This window comes from Larus michahellis, chromosome 2, assembly GCF_964199755.1.
Source record: "Larus michahellis chromosome 2, bLarMic1.1, whole genome shotgun sequence".
Classification (NCBI taxonomy): Eukaryota; Metazoa; Chordata; class Aves; order Charadriiformes; family Laridae; genus Larus; species Larus michahellis.
Window position 1 is genome coordinate 148,091,781 of NC_133897.1, and position 25,475 is coordinate 148,117,255.

The 25,475-nt window shown below is 37.9% G+C and overlaps 1 protein-coding gene across 2 annotated transcripts in view; it reads right to left on the reverse strand.

Moving 5' to 3' along the window:
* LRP12 (LDL receptor related protein 12) overlaps positions 1–25,475 on the reverse strand; it is a 52,830-nt gene that overhangs the window by 20,024 nt on the left and 7,331 nt on the right. The window contains exon 2 of one of the 2 annotated variants that reach the window (XM_074577641.1): positions 2,616–2,672. The exons of the other annotated variant lie outside the window; for it this stretch is intronic. Within the exon in view, the coding sequence (XP_074433742.1) occupies positions 2,616–2,672 (57 nt within the window). The remainder of the gene's footprint in view (positions 1–2,615; positions 2,673–25,475) is intronic. 2 annotated transcript variants of the gene reach the window in all.

A 25,475-nucleotide genomic window follows, 5' to 3' on the forward strand; every position in this document is an offset into this window, starting at 1 on the left:
CCTCCAGGTCAAGCTGAAAAGCTTTAATTTAAAATGCCTTTTGCTCTGCAGTACCGAGACACACTCAGTAAAAAGGAATCGTTATAATTTTTTTTAACAATGTTTTTACCAGTGTTTTTACCACTTTAACAAATGTTTTCACCACTGTAGAAGTTTTTTAAAATGCAGGGGAGTGGGTGGTTTTGCAGTTGTGACAATTATGGTGCAACATACCTTAAAGACGGACCTGAAAATATTTCTCAATTTTTCAGATTTTAAAGGCACTTGTTTTAATGTTCAGATTTTTAAAAACACTTGTTCTCTAGTGATAGCTTATACACAAGAGACAACATTCCATTATTGCTGTTGGTAGAAAAAGCATGCTCATATATCAGAGGTGTACCTGCAACTTGGCAGATCTAATATACAGCAGAAGCATAAATACCAAAGACCACAGAGGTCTGTGCTATTAGAACATAATTTAGTAAGGTAGGTCATGTAGCCTTACAGCGGCAGCATGACAGGAAATCTACCATCAAGACAATCATTTCATTTTAAATCCCTTCTCAGTAGCAACTGTCTAAGAAAATCACTTGCTTGGTTTCAACAACAAGTTAAAGTTGGATTTAGATAGATTAATGTCTTTTGTTCCATGTCACAGAAACTCTGCTTAAAATTGTTCAGATAAATACAAAGCTGTCCAGGTATGCTTGATGAAATATATAATCTGCAAGTTCAAAAACATGTTTGGGGGAATCAGATTGTTTCAAAGGAACCAAAAAAATCATCTAAATCCATCCGCATCTTTTGTACTCGGGCCATATACTTAACATTTAAGACATACATACAAAGAACTGTAAGAAAAACGCCACTGGATCTGTCTACATGCTTTCTTCAGGTTTTCATTAACAGACCACCCCCATCCCCATTATCTCAAAATTCTCCAGTGAAGAAGTTTCACTTTATATTAAGACAGAAACTTTAAGAGTATGACATTTATTCTTGCCCAGCTGGAAAGCTATTTTAGAACACAGGGCCGCCACAACTCTTTTTTTTTTTTTTTCATATATATAAAAATATTTTTTTTCCTTATTTTTAAATGGAAGTCCTCAATGGACCTTTCTTCTCAGTAGTTAAAGGTCTGCCCACCAGCTGCTGTTATCTTGCGTAGAAAGTACATTGTGTTCTCCTCTTCTTGGCGCTGCCTATTCATGCATGCTGGCCACACTACTGAAAGCAGAGTCAAACATTCCATTCACCTCTTGCCCAGCAGATGCTTTTCTGCCTGTATTGCGACCTGTGACATGACTATTGCAGTAAACAAAGGGGTGAAGGATTGTTAAAACATATCCTGAAAGCTGCATAGCTAGATTTTAGGCTGGCTGTGTATCTCATACAAGTCAGTTCCAGCAACAATTGTTCCAACAGTGGTAAGTACCCGTAGTGTTATTTATTATTTACAGTGTGCCATAAATGTACTATATATGATACTTAGTGCATTACTAGCGTTCAAAAGCAACAACACTCTTCATGATGCAGCACAAGAATGGGTAGCAAAAACCTTCTATAATTAGACTTTGACAGTCTTTGAGTGGCAAACAATGAAAGGGAAAAAGGAGGTAGTATGGTGTCATAGAGACCATCCACTGACCACAAATTTATCCAAAAACTTAACCGTGTGCACAAGTAGCAACGTACTCTTTGAAGGAATACTGCAAGAATAACTCCAGCGCGATGTGCAAGCTGTTGTCAAAAAGGACGAGATTGCATTTTGGCTCTTATTTTAGGAGAAGGGTGTGAAAATCAGTTTGATTTCAAGGGATTAGAGGCAGCTTCCCTATGGAAAGAATCAGGCTTGTATTCTTCTGCTCACTGAAAAAGAGTGCTTATCTCCCCATTTGCACATCTACAGAGTATCTGTATCATAAAACACGACCAGCAGCTTAGCTGACACTGCTTAAGATCTGAAGAACAAAGCCTATACACTGGTATCGCCTAACGCCTTAACGGACATACAGGCACATCACTAACACAGAGTAGTCCCGACTGCGGCTGCTGCCCAGAAGAGGCCTAAGAGCGACTTAGTGCGGGAGAACACAGCAACCTCTGAGCAACGTGTGCTGCTTTTATACCTAGTATTCTCCCAGCATCTCATCAGTTTCATGAGTTTTAAAATTCTTTTTTTCTTGTATTAAGGAACCTGTGCAGTCAAGTGTACAGTAGTTTCAGTTACTGCTTCAATCTAATCAGGTGAAATGCATAACTCCTGGATTTATATTATTTGATAGTAGCAGTGTCCAAAATTACATTTCAATAAATTTAATTTCACAAAAAACTTTACTGTGGAAAGAAAATATCAATTCAACTTAAACCAACTTTTCTCTTAGTTCAATGTTTGTATGGAAAAATAATTAAGCAGTCCACTTAGAAAGGCATAATCTGTTCATGAGCATGCAGGTATCAATTTTATCTTATGAGAATTTTTCCATGTTCCAGTTGCTTCATTCCTTATTACATGCTGCAAAAGGCAGTAATAATTTTTATAGCCAAATATCTCTTCATAAGATACCAGGTGGCTTTCAATATTTACTATTTAAGTCATGCATGAAATTTAAACATTACAAAAAATGACTTACCCGTTGACACTCCTGAAATATGCACATTTTCAGAATGTTCTGCAAGAGCACCATTTCCTAAAATTAAACATAATGAATAAGCTAATTTCCAAGATAAAATTTGTAAAAATTCTTCAGATACCCTTTTACAGAACAGAAAGAACAAAACTGAAGTTATTTTAATTAATATTAAACATTAAAGGTCCTATGTTCATTTTATGATATAACTTAGAGAAAAACTAGAGAAAAAGTTACTATACAATGAAAATAAAAAAGCAAGCATCATTAGTGTATTAGAAGCAATTAAATACACTAGAAAGTTAAGGTAACGAGAGACTGATCGCAGCAAAGAGTTTTGAGAAACTTCAGGCGTTTCAGATGCTAGACTTTGCATGATTTTGCATCAAATGCTATTTGTTTTTCAGGAAAGGTTTATTTCAATGCATCTTCCCCATCTCCTCCTGGATCAAGGCTTGTGAGTAAATGCTATGCAAATAAAGACATCCATGGGAAGACATCCATCTATTTGATAAAGAATTGCAGCCTATACCCTTTACCCAGAAAGATGTTTCAGGAATAGCCAGGAACTCGCTACCTTCAAGAGTAACTCCCCATCAACGTTCATTAAAACCAAGTATACTTGGCAAAGATGAACAATGAGACCCATGTGGTCATCAAGAGTTAGAGACAAAAAAGTTATTCCCCCAAATCGCATGCTACTTGATACTCCTCCGAAGTAAAAGAAGTCTGCTAAAGAGAATACGGCTGCTGACAGGTGGTAGCCCTGTTACACGATGTGACAGATCCAGTTGTATTTGTGCACATTTCTCCCACTGAACAGCTCTCGTTCCCCACTCCTTTATTCAACGTCTTTTCTTATAACATTTACAACAAATTTTTATAAAATCCTCCAGGCATTTCAGAAGGAGGGAGCTCCTTTGAGCATAGGCAGTGAATCTAGACTGTAAAACACATCACTACGCAGATTTTAAAACCACAACTCCTAATCCCTCAAAGTTTTGTAATATTGATGATTTGCCATGTCACACAGATTTTCATCCATGTGAAATCAGTTGTTCTACCAGCATTGCAATGTAAGTGTGATATGATTGGGTAACAAGAACCTTAAAAACATGAAGAAAACTCAAATTCCTTTTGTACCAAGCCTAGAGAACTGACCTAAAACACATACACCTAATCGAGCATCTCAGTGTTCCTCCACGGCAGCGGTTACAAATAAAATGTTTCAGAAATTGCTCCCAGGGTCGACACCAAACACACAAAGACATAATTTTTTACTTCCTAAAGACACAACACAGCTAGAAACTGGTGATCAGAATTTGTAGAAAAAAAGCAAGTCTAATTTTTATTTTCTTTTAAAAAAGCCCACTAAATTCTTGGGCTCTCTAAAGTGACATGTTCTCCCCCCATTTTTAACGTCCTAATTTTGCTGCATATATTTACATACCAAGTTGCTTTGTCTCAATTTTAAAAAAATTCCACACTGTAACAATTCCCCCTCAATGTTCAAGACAGAAGTATTCTAGAAGAAAAACTATTTCAAATACTGTATTAGTGAGCAACTACTTTCCAATTGAACTATTTTCAAAAGTAAAACATACCTATAAGTTTTAAAAAGCTACTCCCAAATCATTTCTCCATTTTGCATAGAAATGGACAAGCTAAGGAGTGTTTCCCGCTCTGATTTCATGTCTTCAGTAACACTTAGCTCTAAATTTACAAAATAAACACCATCTTTGCTGTAAAGTGATTTTACTTGTGATTCCACGGAAGCATATTTCTGATTGTCATGTTTTCTATTATTTCCATCAACATAAGGAAAGCATTAACACACTTCAAGACCTCTTGTTTTAAGCTAAAATTAGCTTACTGGTATTTCATCTTTCAAATTACAGTAGGGATTATTCACTGGTCTTGTATTTTCAAAAAGGGGTTATAAGCAAATACAACTATATCTGTACTTGTTACTGAACACTGAAAATGAACAGCGCGACAAAAAAAAGGAGGAGTTCACAAACATTTAGAAATATAAAAAAAAACCCAAAGTAATTACACTGAAGACAGTCAGTATCTGGGCACTCCATTGATGCACCCAGAATCTGAATTACAGACAAGCTGCCTACATACAAAAACAAGGAAAACAAAACCCCAGAATTTTAATGAAATCAGTTGTGATAAAAATACAATAACAAAATATTAAAAAACTGACATAACACTAAAGTGATGGAAAGAAAAGCAATGTGTATAAATATAAAAAATTGACAAAAACTATAAATTAGTAATAACGAGAAGCATACTAAAATAGGAACTCACATGCAAATCCTGTATACCTTGACTTAGAATTAATGAGTTAAATTAAGAAGAAAACTTTGTATCCAAAACTGGAATGCTTCATTATTTTCCATCCAAATATGCTTTATGATCTAACAATTAATCTCTTGACATAAAGTGATGTCACATTTATTGTTAAACTAACTGCAGTGATTAGTCAGAAGAAACACTAATGTGAGACGATGACGCCCCAACTCAGATCCAAGTACTATAGCATCAAAACAAGGTGGTGGGTTTTTTTTTTAATTATCTCCTTCCCAATAATCCGTCGTTACATGAAAGATGAACCTTAGAAACCTCTCAGATTATTACTTCACTTTTTTATTGGAAGCCGTCACTGAAAAGTGTGGTCAGATGCCATTTAAGCGTTACTAACTGCTGACACCTTTATGAAAGTTTTAGGCAGTGAACCTTATATGATCACAAAAATTATGTCACATGGTTCCATATAAACTGAGTCCACCAGAATATCAATGTATCAGATAACAGATCATTAACTTCCATTAAGATACAAGAACATCATTATCTTTGAAATTTCTGTTAGTCTATTTAATACAGCACAGTATGAGTATATTAAAAAAAAAAATTCTTATGTCACCAGTAAGCTTTCATATTTCTTGATGTTTAAAGAAATATTTACTACTCATTCCCATTTCAACCTTAAGTTTTAAGCTGAAACAGGTGCCACCTAACAAAATGACACAGAATTTGTCCACATCAGTTACAGGAGCTGGGTAAGTCTGTGTGACAGCACAGCGCTGGAAGACACACACTGAGAAGCTCTAGCATGAATCCATTCTGCCTGTGAGAAACCACGTTTGTTTTTCAAAAGCTAACATCTTCTATCAATTTTTTTTTGGGGGGGTGACTTCTTAAAAAACAAAAAAAAAATCACTTGTGTAACCGGGGCTATACCCATCTCCTTCATATCCTTTTGTAAATACATATGACAAATGGACCACTTAAAATAAACAGAAATGTTCATCAACTTTAGTCCTGCAGCTTAAGATACAGTCAGCAACTGCATTTAAGTTAAAAAAAAAATTCAAATGGACAAGGCATTTAGTATGTTTTTTTCTAAAAAAAAAAAAATAATAATCAAAATATAACCTTTGGTAAATAGGATATGAGGTATGTTAAATTACTGGTAACCTTTATGTTAAACAAAAGTATAGAAAATACTTTTAATGGCTTCCTATTTAAGTGCACATGAGGTTTTTGCCACCACTCTTGGTAATATCTCTAAAGGTTCCTTGACTGCAATAAAAAAATAAACAAAATCAGACAATTGGTTATTAAATGAGTTTAGAGTGTGTTTACAGCATGGAACAAACTCCAATTTCTGAAGTGCCTTTCTGTCTTGAATAACTTTAAAGATCTCTTAAATGTTAGAAGTAGGTTACGGTCAAAGTTGGTCTCTGATTCTCAGAGACTCATCCACAAAATTTAATTTTATTTTCACAGCACAAAGCCAGTCCCTTTGACCTTTGTCAGGTTTTTTTCTATCCCACTCAAATCCTCCAGGTTGAGATGCTGTCTTGTTTTAGAAAGAGACAACAAGTAGTTCCACAAACACTTGAATTAATTCCTTTTGATTTGTGTCTCACAGCTGACTGACCACAAAAGTGGGCAAAACGACACTAGGTTTGCCTTCAGGTTTTCCAGCAGTTGGGGCATTTCTCCCCTATCAGTCTATATGAAACTGTGTTAAACACCTCCCACTCCACCCTGAAAAACCCAGCACCCTCACAACATCACTTCTGAGCATCCTGGTCCCACAGCCATGAGCCCTGTACTCCTACACTGAGTCTGGAGAGGAGAACAAAACTATGCGGAAGATAAAAACCATAGCCCTGGAAGGTGTTCAATTCACTGACATCTTCTGAGTTTCATCAGAGATAAGAAAATAAACACAGGCCAGGGGCGTGGGGCTGGCAATGAGGAAAATGTGGCAGCAGCAAATGCTCCAACCAAACTGCAGAGGAAAACTGTAAGGGGAAACTGTGGAAAAAACAACGCTTTCACATTTGAAAACCATGACATGTTTGGAAAAAATAAATGCCAAGTTCTATATGTTTGAAACTCAGAGAGTGACGGTGCTGCTCGGACTAAGGTGGAGGCTAACCACAATGCCTTCATTTTGGGATGTTCCCCCCTACATCCCTCCTTCCCCACAGCCTATGCAGCACAACTCGCTCTCGAAATGGGACCACTGTCAGACCCAAAGCATTATCTGCGTGTAACTTCAGAGCATAAAACTAAGCCCACAGTCCGGAAGTGAGCTTCGCCTTTAAATTTCACTCAAATTCATGCCGTTTTCAAAAAGCATAGCCAAACAGACAACCCCCCAATAACTAAGTGTCCCTTTTAGTCAAAACATTCAGATTAAACAAGACAAGCTTCTGTATTCCAGATACATGAACTTGCAGGTTTCAGACAAAGAACAAGAAGTTCATCTAAATACTGATATATTTGAGATAGCAAACAACGACTCTTAAATGAAAACCCCATTTAAATTTCAATTTGAGTAAAACTAGCAATATGAGCGCACAGTGAAGTGACGCATACTGTAAAAGTGCACCCAGAAAGTTTGGTACAGGCGACTTTGTCCACCGTGATTGTAAAATTCTATACTTAAGTTTGGAAGAACATCATGAATCTTGGGACTCAGTTAAATACAGACTGTGTTTTACAGAGAAATTAACTTGACTGTTGAAATGAAAAATGAAAAGAGAAAAAAAAAATCCATAGTTGCAAATGTCACATTTAAGTTACCTTTATTTCTGGTGTTAGACCAAGTAGTTACTGTCTATAAATAAGTCATGCACACGTATCTCCATTGAAGCTTAATTCTTCTATATCAAGATTAACAGGCAAAATACAACCCCCCCTATAAATAGAACTATATAAATTGAGGAACTGCTGCACCTGAATGCTTACGAAGAGAGCGCTTTTTCTAAACTATCTTGAGCTAAAAGGTACTGTGGTGCATAACAAATGCTACATAAGCAGACTGGGCAGGATATTTCTCTTAAACCACAATTATCAGGGACAAGAGATCAACACCACTTCCTGTATATCATGTGTTTCCAAACACCCTTTATCACAGTACATGTTCAACTTGCTCTAGAGAATGCACTTCATGACCAAACTTCCTTTCTTCATCCTACTCAAAATTCCTGCCCACTCTATACCCTACAAAGACCAAGCCTAACTTGTTTACGCTGCCTCTTGGCAGCTGAAGTTACCTTGCCTTTATCTTCACCAAATTTTGCATCTAACTGACCAAGTGTGGATGATGCCACCAAAATGAGAACCTTACTATCCATTCCATGAACAGTTTGGTGCTGCTTTGCATATCACCCCACTAAAAAGCCACTTAGCAATGGTCCTATGATGCCCTAGTCCAAAAATAGCAACAAACTCCTTGATCTAGAGATACGGGAGCTGGAAACATCCATGATGCCTCTGTAATATTCCAAAACGCTTCTTGGAAGCGACCCCTTTGGCTAGCACATTTTGTGACAGCCCCAGCCAGCGGCCATCCCACCCCCTCACCCTGCAAATATCTAAGCACAGTTGTGCAGAAACCAGCTCCACCTGAAGACGCCGTGTCTCAGGCTGAGCCAGGGTCACGCTCGTCTGCCAAGTCTGTGGGAGAAGAATGCAAAGGCAACTGCCCACTCCTCATACCCACAATTAATCTACGGTTGAATGTTACAGCTCAGAGCAGAGCATGGGGGCCACCAACAGAAAAAACAAGCACCTCCTCCAGATAAACCAGATGATCTTTAAAGGTCCCTTCCAACTCAAACCATTCTATGACAAAAACATTTGTTCAGTATGTAACCCAAAATACTATACTGAGTTATTTACACATAGGTCACATGCAGTTAATGAGCCAAAAAAATTAGGTAGGATCCTCCTCAGTCTTTTGTCTCATCATTTATAACCTCGTCTCATCATTTATAACCTCCTCGTCTCCTGAACAATTTTGCATCCGTATTTGTTAAACTACTGTGCATTTAGAACTGAATGCATTAGCTGCAGGGATTTAATGCTGTAACAGCAGCAGAGAGCTAGATATCCATAGGTAAGTGGCCGCACTGCTGCCAAACTCTCCTGTACTACAGAAGGAGTAGTACACAGTATGCGACTGAGAAAAAAATCACCTTCTATGATTTCAAATGAACATGAGGGTACAAAAGGGACTAGACTTGTTTTTTCATCCTTTATAACCTAGAAAAGTCTATGAGAGTATGGTTTCTCCTGTACTTTCTCTTTCATCTGTGCAAAATGTGTTCTTCTACCACTGCTAAACCAGATTACAGAAATTCAGACTTTGCCTCAGAAGACAGGAACAGAGCTACATGTACAACTTCAACATTACCAGACAAGGAACTGAAAGTGGAGCAAACAGATATTAAAAAAAAAAAAAAAAAAAAGAGAGAGAGAGACAGTCTAAGCATTTGAAACTTACCCTCCCAGAACAGTTCGCGAAATAAACAGTGTTATTGCTACAGGGAAATTAAGGTGCGGCAGAGCTGAGAGTACACAGTCCACTGAAGCCAGGCAACATTTGTTATGTCTCTATATTCAGTAACAAAGGGAAGCAGCAGTGCCATTCCTAGATTCCTACAGAAACCAGTCACAGCCTTTACAGGTGACACCATATTATTACTTCCTGCCTTCTAATGGCTTAGTTTGCAATCACTGCATCCTTTTGATTAGAGATATGCATGAAATCAAATTAACACATCGGTGTTAATATGCCTTTGGACTAACTACTCAAGATACGATTCATGATCCACAGCCATCTCATATTTTCATGTCTTTATTGTTCTTTTTTATATAGTGCATCTTTGACCAGAAGTTTTTTGTCCCACACCCAACTCCTCCTTACTTTCATGACAAAGGGCAATACCAGCTTTTGCATAAGTTCATATATTTCATGACAAAGGCAATTAAAAAAGCATCGTGAGAAGCGACAGTATTGACTTTTAGGCATTACTTGATCAATACTCTCCAGTTTAGGTGTAGAATTTTTGCCAGAGTTATGACAAATTTTGTATTATTTATCTTTAAAGCAATAGTTTGGTATTAACTAGTTACGTGCAGTTCCTTTCTATACTTCAAAAGGGTTAAGTACTGGAGTCATAGGAGTTTCAGGCGGTCGTTTGTAAAACCGTTAAGCTGTGCAGCAAGATGTAAATTATCTTTCAGGTAAGGGAAGGAATAAATAACCATTTCTTTTACTCTGAAATTATACATGCAATAGACAGAAACATTGAGAGAAAGCCTTACTGTCGTGCAGACATCAGTCAGAATTCTCTACTAAAGGCAAGCTGAGCAACAGAGTGACAAGATTTATTCCAAATCCCTATAATAGAAGAACATCTGCTACAATGAAGATACAGTAAATATATCTAAAATTTCAAACAGTGAAAGCTAACGTTCACGCAAAATAAGAAAGTGTTGTGTATTCAAATACTACAATGGCATAGTTAATTTCTTTAATTAAAGAAAGAATAAAAATGACTAACAGATGAAACCATACTGAAGTAGTGGCTTATTTAAATATGTTTATGATACAAAAGCAGGAAATAAGCACATAAAATTTCACTGTAAAAACACATAAAGCAAAGAAATTCTTCACTCTACTCAATGCTGCTATTTTATGTAGTACCATTTTTATTTTAGACCAACTGTGATGTAGGTTTATTTAGAAAACTAAGACAATTAGAGAATCAATTCTGCAATGGAATTCTTTATGTAGGTTTAGATCTTTATTTTTTACTTCTTACAACAACCAAAATACCTACCATTTTGTGCTTAGAAAATTATTTCTTGGGTATAAAACAATAAAAAAAGTGACGAAAGCGAGCACTGTATACTTAAAATCTGTCATCCAATATTGCATTTTTCTACCACCCCCTCATTCTTATACTGTCTTCTCCTCCTCACAGAGAGTACTTTAAGTGACAAGTAGCTGCATGATACTTTTGAAAAACAGGTCCTTATTCATCTCTTGGTGAATAAGAGTGTCATGAAGTTTCCAAATCTACATTCACTGTACAGAGCTTAAAGCCAAAGTTAATCAGTACTTGAGTGAGCAGCACATCCCTTCATTACTATAGTCTTGATAACACTGACTTAAAAATCTCCCAAGAAAAATATTCTACTTTTTTTACATTCTTTAGCATTGTAACATTATTCCCACACACCAAAAAAAGTCTGTGTTTTTTCTTCAAAAACTGTCTATTAAAACAGGTACTCCAAAAATCAGAAGTTTACTACATAAATAAATGCTTTGAATGTGAATAATATATAATGATTAGGTCATAACAGAACTACTAACTTCTCTGCCAAAACACTAACTATCCTTAATTCCTGATAATTTTATGGTGCTAAATGGGGATTTGTTTACATTAGTATTTTATTTCAGATAAGGAGCATGCTTCCGAATCTCCTGATCTGCTCCGCTTTATGTGGTTTGGTTCACATTATACTGTGCCCTTGGAACCATCAAACTGGACTCCTTTTAGATGACACTCATCTGGAAGACATGCTCCTACCAGTAATAGCTACTCACTCCTCTGGACCATGCTAGAGCTAGTCCAAAGAAAAACCTTCAGAAATCTTCACAGCGCAAATGTTACATCTTCAGCCTAACTTGTTTTAGTTCACAAATCCACACCTGCCAGGCTGTGGGATGTGCTGATGCAGAGACACCCCCCGCTACCCAACATCTCAAGTATGCTCTGCCCACCGGCAGCTCCAGTGATGCCAGGGAGGCTCCACCTCAACTTCAGGCACATGTTATTCACAAATATTACACCAATTGTGAATGCTGTTGCAACACACAAAAGAAAATTTACAAAATTTCATATAAACCATAATGAGATGCTAGCATAACGAAATCCAACATAGATGCTGCCAGCCAGATGATGCTGGAGCACCCAAACACAGCCCCCGGCATCACTGGGATACATCAAGCAAACATTTGGAAGATGCTGCAGTCTACAGCGTGAGCTCTGGCATTCCTGCTCTATAGGTGTGGGTTCTCAGCCACTTTCCACTCTTCCCTGGATAGGAAGGGACAGCTCTTCCTTATTGCCAATCAGACAGACAAAGCAACCAGCGGTTCTGTACTTGGCTGCGTTTAATGCAGCACAAACCTCTTTTTTTGTGGGTAGGACAGGAGAGATTCTCATGAGAGAGAACAGGAAGCACTTTTGAAAGAGATCTTGAAACACCAAATCAGCAAAATAACCAGAGGTTCCTTTATCCTAGGTTGCAAAAGAGAAAATAGAGTAGTAACTATAGCAACTCTGATTTAATGTTGCAGGTGGAAAAAAAACATCTGGTCACACCCATAAATCCCATAAGACAATTTTTAATTGAGTATATTGTCACTAAAATACAAAATTTTAAATTATTAAAATAACTTGACTTAAGAGAAGGATTTTTGTGTGAAAGTTTCAGAAAAAAAACAGTTAAAGCTTCTCAGTTGTAGTTTAAGAAGGTGGGGACGGAAAAGAACCTGGCTTTTTTTTTTTATTCTCTCTCAAAAATTCCACAAACTATTTATAGACAGCTCTAATATACTTGGCAGCAGGCAGTGGAAATTGGAAATCTAGCAGAGACACTGGCTCAGCTTCAACAAGATTCCTGATACATAAGTAGCTCTATTCATGTCAAACCATATACTTCTGCCCAGCCAGGTATAAAGGAAATTACTTGTCTGACCAATGCCTACAGGTTGTAAAGTTGTACGTGTCCTCAGGTGGTAATCTAGCACAGCATTTTGGATTAGACAGAGAGTATAAAAAAAAACCAGATTACTAAAACCAATTAAACAGTTCAAACAGTGAATACAGACTTCTAAATTACAGCTAAATCTCAAGTAACTTTAAAAAAAAAAAAAAAGATAAGCAAAGGAAAAAGTATACCAGAAACTAGGGCGGGGAGGGAGGGAAGCAAAAGCGACTATACTGCCTACCCACCCTTAAATGAACTACCTCCTTTATAAGGCTTAGGTGCCTATTCTTAACTGATTAGACCCTATCATGAATGCAAACCTAACAATTTGCCCTCCTGTTTGAAAACATTCCACTGCTGTATTACTTACAAGCCTAGAAAAAGTCAAAGTTTCTAGCTATTTTAAACAGCTATGTTTAAAATAATAAAACTCAATTATTTTAACAAAGGACTGCTCAGAGCCTTTGTACATGTTCAACCGCAGTAACTGGTCTTTTCTTCTGAAATTCCATTTCAGATACTAAAAGTATTTCACATTTGAGAAGTGCCAGACTAGGAGAAAATTTCGATGTGTGGGCTGTGGAGCGCTCATACAGTAGGGGGAAGAGCATTTCAGATTTGATTCATATTCTTCACGTGCTTCATACTTTCATCTACTACAGTTTCTGTAAATCACTGTTGCGGTAACAAACATGGCTTTGTTTTTGCTCCATGCAGGTTTAGACTGATTTCCCATCTTAATTCCTTATAAATACAGCAACAAATGGCACTAGGCAGAAGTCTACATATAGCTGGCATATTATATCTAAAAAAAAACCACCACCAAACCAAAACCAAACGTTTACAGTCAACCAGAAGATTTCAGGCCTCTATCAGAAGTTAGACAGTAAAAGCAGGGCTTCAGTTCATACGTTCTTATGATACAATACTGCTGGTTATCCTGTCTTCTTCAATGATTTGATTCCATTCCATTTTGAAAAAGCGCTATCAGAAGAAACAAAATCATTATTCATAAACTAGTAACTGCAACCATCATAGATCTATTATAAGCTTGCAGAAATGAAAATATTATCTGCTATAACCCCATGAATCCCTACCAGGAACCCTCAAAACATCCAAGCTTCTCATTCCAAATGATAGCATGACTCAGAATTACAACTAATTTTTTTCCAAAAATGACTTAAGTAGTGTAGGAGTATTTGATATTGGGGGGTGGTGGAGAATCACGAGGATTTTTGAAAAAAAGGAAAACACTGCTCCACTGCTGCATCTTTATTACAGAGCCTACATCTCATGTGACCAACAACTCAAAAGAGAAAAGAAAAACAGCAGTCATATTGGAAAGGAAAAAAATAATATATTAAAAAAAATAATCATCACCTAAGACACATCCAGAGAACAATGGTTTCAAAACCCAGAAAGATCGTTGCAGTCATAAAATAAAATCACAAAAACTATTTATTTTAAGTTTTTATTCAACAGATGGGCTAAGATGTTACATTCAGGCAGGAATCAAGGAAGAAATTTCATATTTCTGACAGGAGCAAAAGCAGGGGGTTGAGAAATCTAAACATAATTTCCAGATTTGCTATATTCTTTCTGATACATTGGCCTAAGCAAACCAGGGAATACTGGAATCAAGAGTATACACCCACCGAGCTTCAACTCTGCCTTCCTGAAGGTAACGGCAATAAATTAGAACTAACTGCAAAGCATCCCAGCTGCATTCACTGTGATGACATAACTGAACTGAAAACAAGCCATTTACTGGAAAAGGTGGTGAAGCGGCAGTATATTTACATACACGTTTTGCACATACATCAAATATAAAAATCATAAAAGCACAGCATGTTTATTGCATCTAGGAAAAATATCCTCATTTGAAAGATAAAACTGTGTTTTCTTCTCTTCTCACTACTTATCACTAGAAATAAAACTTTGATTTTGACAACCTTTTATACTCTTAAATGTGTTTTGGTTTCTTTCTGATAGAATTAAAAAGCACTGCAGAGTTCCCAAGAAAGCTTGTTTGCTTAAATTTACAAGAAAAGTTCACAGAAACCACAGACCATGCAAATACTTGTGCAGACTTGTTTATGCAAAGTCTGGCAACTGGAGCTTTTAGACCCCTAGCACCTATTCAGACTGAAACTGAACTTACACGAAATGTCACACAGTCTGCCCAGCTATCCTCCAGTAATACAGGACAGAGTCTGTGTCCCTTATTAATGCTTCACTGAACTAATTAAAGTGTAGAAGTAACCTCCACAGTGTTAACTCAGCATGCCATCCTTCATATGGACTGCAACGGCACAGTAAAAAGAGCTGCCAAAGGAGGGAAGAGCTCCCAAGGCAACGTGCTTCTTGCCGGTGCCTTCAACATCCGTAAAACGATGCTTTTTGTTAATCTCGTGCAAACACCCATGTGCAAAATTAATTTCATTATTTATTACGAATAATTTGATCTGCTCTAGTTACAGCAGACAGAAGCAGAGATGTCACTGAGTTGAGGGAAGCACCACATGTAGATGCTTCCATTCTCAGTATTAAAAAGACATTCAACACACATAGCTCTTTCTCTACTGTTATTTGTCGGCTTCAAAATTTCTATCACTACGATAGCAAAGGCTATTAATTAGCTATACTAATTTTCTAGACTTGCCTAAACTATGCTGTTTATTAAGTACCCTCAGGACCTAGGAAGAAGAGATGAACTTGCTATAGCTTGCCAGTCATAACATACCGCATTCCTCAAACTACACTGTGAATTGCTTCTATTCAAAAAAGACAGACATTCATAGAAGACAGATTGCCTGCAAGATACAAAATTGATTTTACTTAGATTAATAACTTATTTAATTAAGAATCAGGTCTTAAAATAGCCACGGCATACTCCTGGTACAAACACGTGTGCACACACACTTGCATGAGTATGCTCAGCACCCATGTAAGAATTCTGTGCATGGCAGCCTTGCTACTTTCACATTCTTTTGTTCAAACAATTTAGTTTCATCAAAGCAAACAAATGATAAGGGAAATATCCAGTAAAATTTATAATCCAGTAAAACTTATTTTCTCTCCAGTGTTTTACCCAAGACCTGGGTACACTTCAGGAAAATTCTGCTACAGCTACTGCCTGACTCAAGTCATTGATTCTAAAATAGGAAACTTTAGGAAGTTCCATGGATATTTTTAAAAGTCTAGAAGTAATCTATATATGTGTATATATATATAATTAAAAACCAATAGACAAACAGGTGTGAATCTCTAAGACCCAAACTGGTATTTCTTTCCTTCTCTTTGGAAAGCAGATCTCTTCTTTTTTGTTTTCCCCTTCCATGTTATCTGCTATTAATCCCGTGATTCTTGTCCTGCAAGAATGATGCTGGTGCTGTACCTCGCACTTTAGCATAAGTATACCTGTAAGAGAGTTTAACACTTTTTATTTCAAACACTACACAGTGTCTTAAAAATAAATTTGCAAAAAGTTTAGAGTCTTCTTTATTTGGCTCATGGTATCTGTAAAACACAGTAACATGCTACTGCGTTTTTTCATAAAAGCACAAATAACTTTCATCATGATTATAGCTTTATTGTGTCAGGATCCGTACAAACGAGAAAAACAACTCTTGCTCCAGAGCTCACTGTGAAAACCGCATGTTACATTTTTATCAGGTAAAGGAAAGGACAATAAAAAAGCACAACACATAAAACCATTGGAAATCCCAACACACCAGATACCAAAACATCATCAAATGGCAATGCTTTATAGGAACGACAGCAGAGTCAAGAGGGTTCGAGGAAAGCAAATATGACGCCTTTGGGTTTCCCATGGACAGATCTACCCAGGACCCAGGTGGTGGGAAGCACAAGGGAAAGAATGGCTGAACTTGAGTAATGTTAATAAGTGATAAAGCTATCAGTACTAAAGAACCACTGCAGACAAACTGGATAGTAAAACCAAGTGAAACAGAACTCTGACTTACAGCTATCCTGTGCTAACGACTCCTCATTGTGCCTCACCTTGCCTCTCTCCCCTTAATCACTCAGAACAAAGTTCAAAATTCTGAACACCAAAGGTGGAAACTTCAGGAAGCATTTGGGAAACTCTGAATTACATTAATTATGCTGGAGATAGTTATAAAGACAGAAGAGCTTATGTGAAAACAGCTGCAAAACAATAACGGCAATATGGAGACAGTAAACACTGCCACCTTTATATGCAATGAAAAGAAGCCCACGTCTGACAGCCAGAATACTTCTTTTCACATTCCACAGTACTGCAGGGTACTGGAGCCTCTTGCCATGGGGATTCTCAGTAGTTAGAGCAGACAAACACAATCTTCTACTATCAGGAACTAGAAACAAGGGTGTTGGATATTATTACGACTCCACAACTGCAAAATAAAGCAAAGAAATCCTTTCTGTACAGTTGAATAAGCATTTCATTTTACATCCAGTTTAGGCAGCTGCAATTCAGCAGAGTACAGCACACTTTCAAGATAGCCATAGTGTAGGTAACATTAGTCAAAGAGGGCAGAATAAAGTTTGCTTCAAAACACTTAAGTATATAATTTCCCTACTGCCAAACTATATCCCTGAGACACACAAATTACGATCAGAAAGCTTTAAATGTGTTAAAGTAGACACACAGCTAATTTACTACATGGATTCTGGTTTTGGCTTTTTGCAAGGGGAGTGTTTGTTACAGAAATTAAGAGATCACAGTGATTTGTAGATGCCATAGTATCCAATAAAGGCTGTTTGTATGACCCTAAATGCACTCTCTGTGCCTACTCTCAATCGAGTTAGTAAGAAAGTCTCACATTGTACAGGTCACAAAATCTCAAGTTCTACTACATTACAGTAGCTCTAAGCTTGTGTCATGGTATGGGCTGGGATAGCCACTAAAGAGAAGCATACTTCAGCTTTATCTCACTTTCACTTGTAACGTGGAATTTGCACTCCATCCTGCTTTGCTTCTCAAACATGCACAGGTACTCCCACCCTGACCCTCTGTCCACCACATACATGTACCCCAGGGCAGCAGAATCATCATTTCATTTGGAGCACTTTGCAAGAAATTGGAAATGCCTACAAAATTCATGATACATGCCTTATTTGTTTATCTCAGCACCAAATAATCCCAAATACGGTGTCTCATTGCACTTGAAACCTTCATGTCTCAGATGTAAATTCATAGCAACTCAAAAGAGCAGATTTCCAAGAAGCTAGATGCCTGAAATAGGCACATTTACAAGTGTGAACTGGCCCATTGGCTTCCACCTAATGCTACCACCTCAATGGAAAAACTATGGAGATGAACAACAAAGAAATAAACTGCCCCCCTTTCACCAAAAGACAGCCATACTGTACCATCCCTCTCAGCTTCACCAGGGCCAGCATGGGGCTGCCCATTTCCAGTACCCCTCTTCTCTGGCTTACCCACACGCCAATCCCACCAGCAGAACTAGGACGGGGGTTCATACAGGCAGGTGCTCCCCAACCCCTCCAGATCCTGGGATGTTCACCAAGAAAACACAGAGGCCCCCCCGCTGCAGTATGCTGCAAAACCTTACCAAACCACCAGTTTCCCCAGGGAGGGAAAAGCAGGTAGCCATGAGTGAATGCGTACACACAAACACACAGAGGGCTCTCTCCAGGACAGAGTTCCTATGGCAAAAGCAAAACAGGAAGAGAGGTTTAAACATAATGAGTGGAATGAATACCTTGGAGAAGAGAATGTGATCAAACAGGTATTTCCAAAATCCTTATCACCATTTACCTTGACAGTCATATTTATAATTATCTTCCAGTATGCTATCCCTACACTTGTACATCTTCTCTCCACTTTTGCCTTGACACAAGCTCTTCCAGCTCTTCTCATCTATCCCTTTCTTGACCAAAAAACATACCACACACGCTTACATGAGCCATCAACTTCCTTCCTGAGAACAGTTTTAACAACTAACTTCTTCTTCTGCACTCCGACTTCCTAAAAAAACTTATTAAATATATGGAATACTATACCAAAGCGTGTTTTTGACTCTTCCTCTGAGGAAATCTCTGCCGAGAGTCATTCAGATAAACACCAGATGGCTGAAGGTCAAGTTACAGAAATACTGCCCACCCCTTTGTCCAGCCAGTTCACCACCCGATACTCCAAAAGCCACTTCAGTTGTTTAGTTTGCACATATTCACTTTTATCCGGCAATCTGAATATCAACTTGAGCCTAGTTTCCCATGGATCACACAGCATAAAAGCAGTTGTGCACATCTGTACATTCCTCACAGCTTCCAAATACTTCTATTTCTACCACATTGGCAGAAGAGTAATAGTCCCGAAAATCCAGTTAATTAGCATTACAAGAAAAACAATTATACATTTTCACTTGTATTCCAACATAAAGTTTGTGAAGTTTCTTGTTGCTAAATGTAAGAATTTCCACACAAAATGATAAAAAATGTTCTACCTGTCTGCTTCCAATAGAAGATAGCTGGTCTGAAGGAGCTCTTTAAGTGGCAGTAGCAGATCATCACTAAACCTTTTAAAGCAGTCTGCACCCATTCACTTTAAGAAACAACAGCTGAAATATACAATGGACTGTGTTTCTTATGAGCAGAAGAGGATTGGCATTTTGAGGATGAGAGCAGTTACTTGGTAATCACATTTGTAAAACCAGACAAGGACAGGAGTTGGAGCTTTAAATAAAGTACAACAGAGGCATTGCTCTTTAAGTAGCCTATTTCCAGTTCCACAATGAAAACTCAGCAACTGCATCTTTCCCAAAAGGGTGCTGTTTGCATTTAAATACTTTAGGACCACTCTTCCTCCTTTATCTTCCCGAAGGGACAGACTAGTCTGCCTACACCAAGAATTGAGACTTCTCAGAAGAGCAGTTCAGATCAGTAAGTCACATTCCTGTTGCCTCTCATCCTTTTAACAAGCCTGCCTTTTCCCACACTGAGTCTGCCTTAAATTAAGCCAAACCAAGACTCCCCACTTCATACTCACACACAAAATCAGTGTAAGACCAGAACTGTGGACTAACAAACTACTCATGCACAATCACGGAGCAGGTATTTATGTCCTGTGCTTCAGCTTCTACCCTGCAAACAACAATACGTTACAGTGTGAGGGGTTATTAGTCTACCTTAAAAAAAACCTCAGATAAAGAGCTTTTAGGCAACTACACAAAAAATATTTTAAAGGAAAAGTGTTAATTGAGGTTTGTTTCCAAGCATGCCACATCAGCAAAGCACTGTAAATCTAGATGTGAGTTAAGTTTATAGTATTCTTTTGGTATTTTAAGAAGAAAGCTCAGTACCAGCAAGTCACCACTTGATACTCAAGCGTTCTTTTACTTCCTATGTGGCATTTCTTTGTAACAGTCAACTAGGGAAAGAAACTCAAATGGCAGCTATTCGCTGGGACACTCAGATTCAACCTGTGTATCAACGAAACAAAATGATTTTTTTGAAGAAAGGGATGAAGAATGCTTTGGAAATATAGCTATGTGAAAAATATACTAGTTTTTATATTAGTACCATTTACTAAACTTGACAGGCAGTTGTATTCTTTGGGATGTAGCTTCTTTTCAATTTGCATGAAAAGCATTGTTACACTTGTGCATTGATGAAAGCAGATTACATCCCTTACAACTCCTTACTGGCAGCTCTGCCTAATGAATAATAATAATAAGCCACAATTTAAGGGCATTGGTTTTGCCGTGTCTTGGCTATTCAAAAAAAGGAAGAGGATAGGAAGAGGATATCACTACAAGACGTACAAGTTCTGGGAAAGAAATATAAAGGAAGTTTGGAATATTTCATGGTATCTGAGTTTTCCATTCCTCATCTTTTATCGATAGTATATACATATACCACTTTCTAAAATTAGGAAGTACTTTCAAGTTGATATAGATTGCAAAACTGAAAAGCAAGGCTTATTTGTGATAAAGTAGATACTGTGAAGACTGAATACTTGCAAATTTTTGCACTGTTTATACTTCATCACTGATTGTTATCCATTTGACTATTTACTTGATCTTCCGTTCTGGATCATCTGCAGAAGTACTCAGAGGCTCAGCACTGACATTACAAGACAACTTTTACATGGATTCAGTCATTACCAGTGTTGGGGCACCAAGACAACATGATTTCTCAAGAGATCTACGTATTCGCTCTTGTATTATTTTAGCCAGTTCAGGCCACAGAAGGTAACCATTAGGCCTGCTGCAGCTAAAAGTGATGGTACAGATGACATTCCTGTTGGGCTTTGTCCTCTCAAAGCAAAACAAATTATATAGGTTTCTAATGTGGACCACCTACAACAGAGATAAATGTCCTACAATAATCCCGGGTGGGTAAAATTTTCAAATGCAGCTTTTTATAAAGATAATTTTGAACTAATAAACACACCACTGAAAGTTCTAAGGTCTAAAGTTAATTTCATTGCTTGTAATTATCAAACTGCAGGTAACAATTTTACTACCTTTTTTAAAAGCAGCTCATTTTGATTTGACTTCGATCTTATTGATGCCAGCAGTAAAATCTAAACTGATCACAACAAAGCACAGCAAAGTCAAGGCTGAGCGTGGATTAAAATTCCACACCCTCCCCCTTCCAAATATGTACATATGTATTCAAAGCAAGCATAGGACTTAGTAGTACTTACACAAAATCATACACAAGTTGGAAAACCAAAGATTTACCTTGATTTTGTGAACTTCTGCTAACACAAAAATTATGGATGAAGTTGATGACTAACTTCACTAAGGATGGGCTACGGCAACAGTCAACAGAATAGGAGACAATCTGAAGCACAAGGAAAGTTAGTCTTGGCTAAGAAACAAAGTCATAGGTTAATGACAGAGCCTGCCCTACACAAATACGCAAATACTAGCTGTTGAGAAGTTTAACTGAAAAACACAGTATTTGGTAATATTTTTTTAAATAATTGTGACCATGCTACAACAGGGAATGCTTCACTCTATACTGCTACGGAAAGGCTTTAAGGTTCAAATAGCTATGGGTTTCCTTTTTAAGGAACGTAGCTTGAAGAGGGAAACGGGTAAATTAGGCTTCAACGCACTAATTCAGCTGTAAAATTAAGGGCAAAAAATAACATATACAGGCAGATATTCCACTCTATTAAAAGCCAACCTGCTAACAAAATTCAGCACTTGCTCCTACACCCTTTTTAAAGGGAGGCACTGAATTTTAAAATAGCAAAAAATGTGACATAGCATGGTGACAAGTACAAGATCAATGTCAGACATAATGCCTCCATGTTCGAATTTCTATTTATCTGCTTTTATATCATGAAGTATATCGTTCATTTAAGTACACATCCTTCCTGTTTAATAGCAGATTTCCAGATATAGGGGAAAAAAGCAGGCCCAGGACAATGGAACCCCATAAACTGCAAAACACATACTCTGATTACATGTCTAAATAAATTAAAATATCTTCAGACACTTGAAAAATACACCAAAGTACACAGTATTTCAGTACAAGCATGAAAGAGTTGCTTAGTGAGAGTCCGATGCCATGATCCTTACATTCATAGCAATAATTTATAAATCATGCTCGACAACTCACAAGTTTAAAGCTAGTTCAGACCTTCCCATCAGAGTAACTCATCTCCCTTGAAAAAACCTGTTCAATGTGATCATTTTACTTGAATAACACACCCACACCCAAGAAACTGTGCATGCTTATTTCAAATTAGGTGCTTTGAGCACTTTATTGGCTCCCAAATGTGCAGTATGGTCAGCAAGCAGGATCTCAAATTAAAAATTTAAATTCAGCTTTATTGTGGTCATTAATCATTTCTGAAAGCTATTGCATTTTATGCCAAATTTCTTCATGTTCAATGCTCTAAACGGCTATATCCAGAGTGCAGATCCACCTCCTGTGTAAAGCCACAAACTAGGGACAGTTCCAGAAAACTGGTGAAAGAGGTTCAAACATAGACTTACTCATTTGAGTCCCACATACATCTTCCTGGCCCCCATGCTTTAAATTAACATCTTAAGACGGATGTACAGCTGAGTATTTCATGATACTCATTCCAAAAATTCGCTATCAAGCACTACTAGAACTTTCTGTTAGGAGTGTGGAGAGGGGTCTCCTTTCCCCAGCCGTGACCTTCAACTTTTCACTCTGGGCAGCTCTGTCTTGCAAGGGAGTCACCTCTGGGAGATGCCATTGCATAGGACAGTTTGCAGCACTGCTCCTCCTCCTAATCTACACATTCAGAACACAGGATCTCTTATTCCTGGAAAACTCCTCACGGACCCCAAAGGCACCAATCACAAGCCGTGTGGCTCCAACAGATAGTGGGGAAGGCAGACTGTGCTCCTCACTGAGGCAAGAGGATAAAGATATAGTCCTTCTCCCAAGCCTTATTCATAAACAGTGTAAAGGCAAAAGGGCTGTACATGCAAATTAATGTCCCAGATTACCACAATGGATGAAGAAAAACAGAAAGGTAGTACTGGGGACCTGAAAAAGAACAGTAACATTATCACTCAGCTTTAGTATATTGGATTGCCATTTACATGAGAACTGTGATACCACTGAACGTTTGTTACAGTGTGCACACATGACAGACACAACAGAGAACTTGAAATCAGGGACTGGAGGGAGACAAGCTAAGCAACACCTAGGCAACAGGCACTGGAAACAGCATTAGTTGGATCAGCAGCAACAGGGAGGTCAGTGGTAACCGGACTCTAGAAACACACCGCTCCCAGGCACATCCAGCAGTAACGCTGCTAAAAAGCACACAATTGCCAAATGCCAGTATCAGCCAGAAAGAGGAACACACAGCAGGGTCACAAAAAAGGATGTTTCAAAACATTGACGAAAGCCATACACTGAGTTACAAAATGCTCAAAAACCTCTGTTTTTTCATCCACTTATTTTCTAAAGCACAGGTGAAATGCAAGAACCTAATGTTTCTGTAACATCCCCCTGCCTGAGAACACTTGGAAGGCCTGAGAGTGACACCTCATGCAATTCCTGAGCTCCGCCTGCACTCAAACCCCTTTCCTTGCTTGCTGATAACTCATAAGAGTAACCTCTTAGACTAATTAGATGCTCACTCAGCCACCATAACACCCCTTAAAATAAAAGGGGGCTGGTTCCCTTCCTCCCTTCCACTTGCACAGCCTCAAACAGTAGCTGCTCTCCCAGACAGCCTGCCTTCCTCTTTCACACTGAAGAACAGTTCTGCCACCTTTAGCTGCAAACGTGCCTTCCCGAGACATCCCAATCTTTCCCTCCCTTGCCATCCCAGCTCTCCAGTCTTCATCAATATCTCTAACCACAGACACTAACTGAACTTTAGCCATGGAACTGGTTGCTCTTTCAGTACCTTTAGATAGGAAACATGAACAATGGAAGGTCCATCCCACTCAGTACTTCCAGTTGCAGGTGTCTGTGATCAAGAGAGATGTGACTGATGATTTTATTATTCATCTTCCTGACTCACCAATAGGCGTCTCTTTCAGAATATTTAAACTGATGTTTACATCACAGAGAGGAGAAATGTTCCATCTCCATACTTTTAAAAAAGTATCAACTGTGGAAAAAATGAAATATGAACTCTCTCAAGTCCAGTTACAAGTATTTCCATAGGGTTTAGACACGCATTTTGAGTTAAATCCCTGTGTGCTCTCTCTGAGCACTTCTTTAGAAGAGAGCAAATGGAAAAATAGAATTGCTTAGCAGTACAAAGAGCAGACTGGAGTAAATACAACAATATTATGAATAAAACAGCACATTAATTAGGACTCTAGTATCATTCTATCTTTGGAAATTACTCTGTTGAGCTCTATGTGCAAGAAAAAAGGAGAGGAGGGTTAAAGCCTGCTCTTAAAACCATGCGATAAGAGGAACACTTATATATATGGACTTGTTTACTGCATGTGACCTATTCATTATCTGGCTCAGTCCCAGTTACTACAATATCCCTAAATGAAGCTTTTACTTTCTATTACTTGAGATACTCAAAATACAATTTCATAGAAGGAAAACACCCTATCAGGATATACTAATTCATTGTACAAATACACTTTGTAAAGTGCGGGGAAAAAAGGCGGTAACCAAAAAGTCTTATGAGAATTCACATACAACTAAAAATCTAGAAGCCAGAGCACATAAATGGAAGCGGATGCCTTTCCTCTACAAGACACAGCAACAAGACCTCCATTTTCTGTTCTAAACTGCTCACCTTCAGTTACTCAAAAGTTCTTTCTAAAGGAGCAGTTCCTTAAATGAGTAAGATCGCGGCATTTTTAAGAGACATTGACTAGAACAAACTTATTACTAGTAACACTGTATAAATTAGAGGGAAAAAATTCCTTTTTTTTTCACCCCCCATGTAAGAACTGCTTTCACAATCCGTACTTTCAGAGGGACCTATCTATGCCTCCCCATAGGTTCAGACAAAGCTGAGTAATAAAACCAAGTTACAGCAGCCTCTCCTAACTCTTAAATACAAGCAACTTCATTATAAGCTTCCACCACATGCCAAAGTGTGCTCACGCTGCTTGTTAGAGGATCACTCTACTGTTTTCTGGCTGCAACTGACTTAAAAAGTCTGCTCTGATTACCCAGAGTCAGTCCCAGGGGCTTCCACTTAGCAGAGGAAACGTCTCAGAGTTTAAGGGAAAGGTAGTCATGAATTAAAGACACACAATCACATGGGTGAAAACATGCAGTTCACAGCCTAATACACAGTTCAGGCGTACTTTCCAC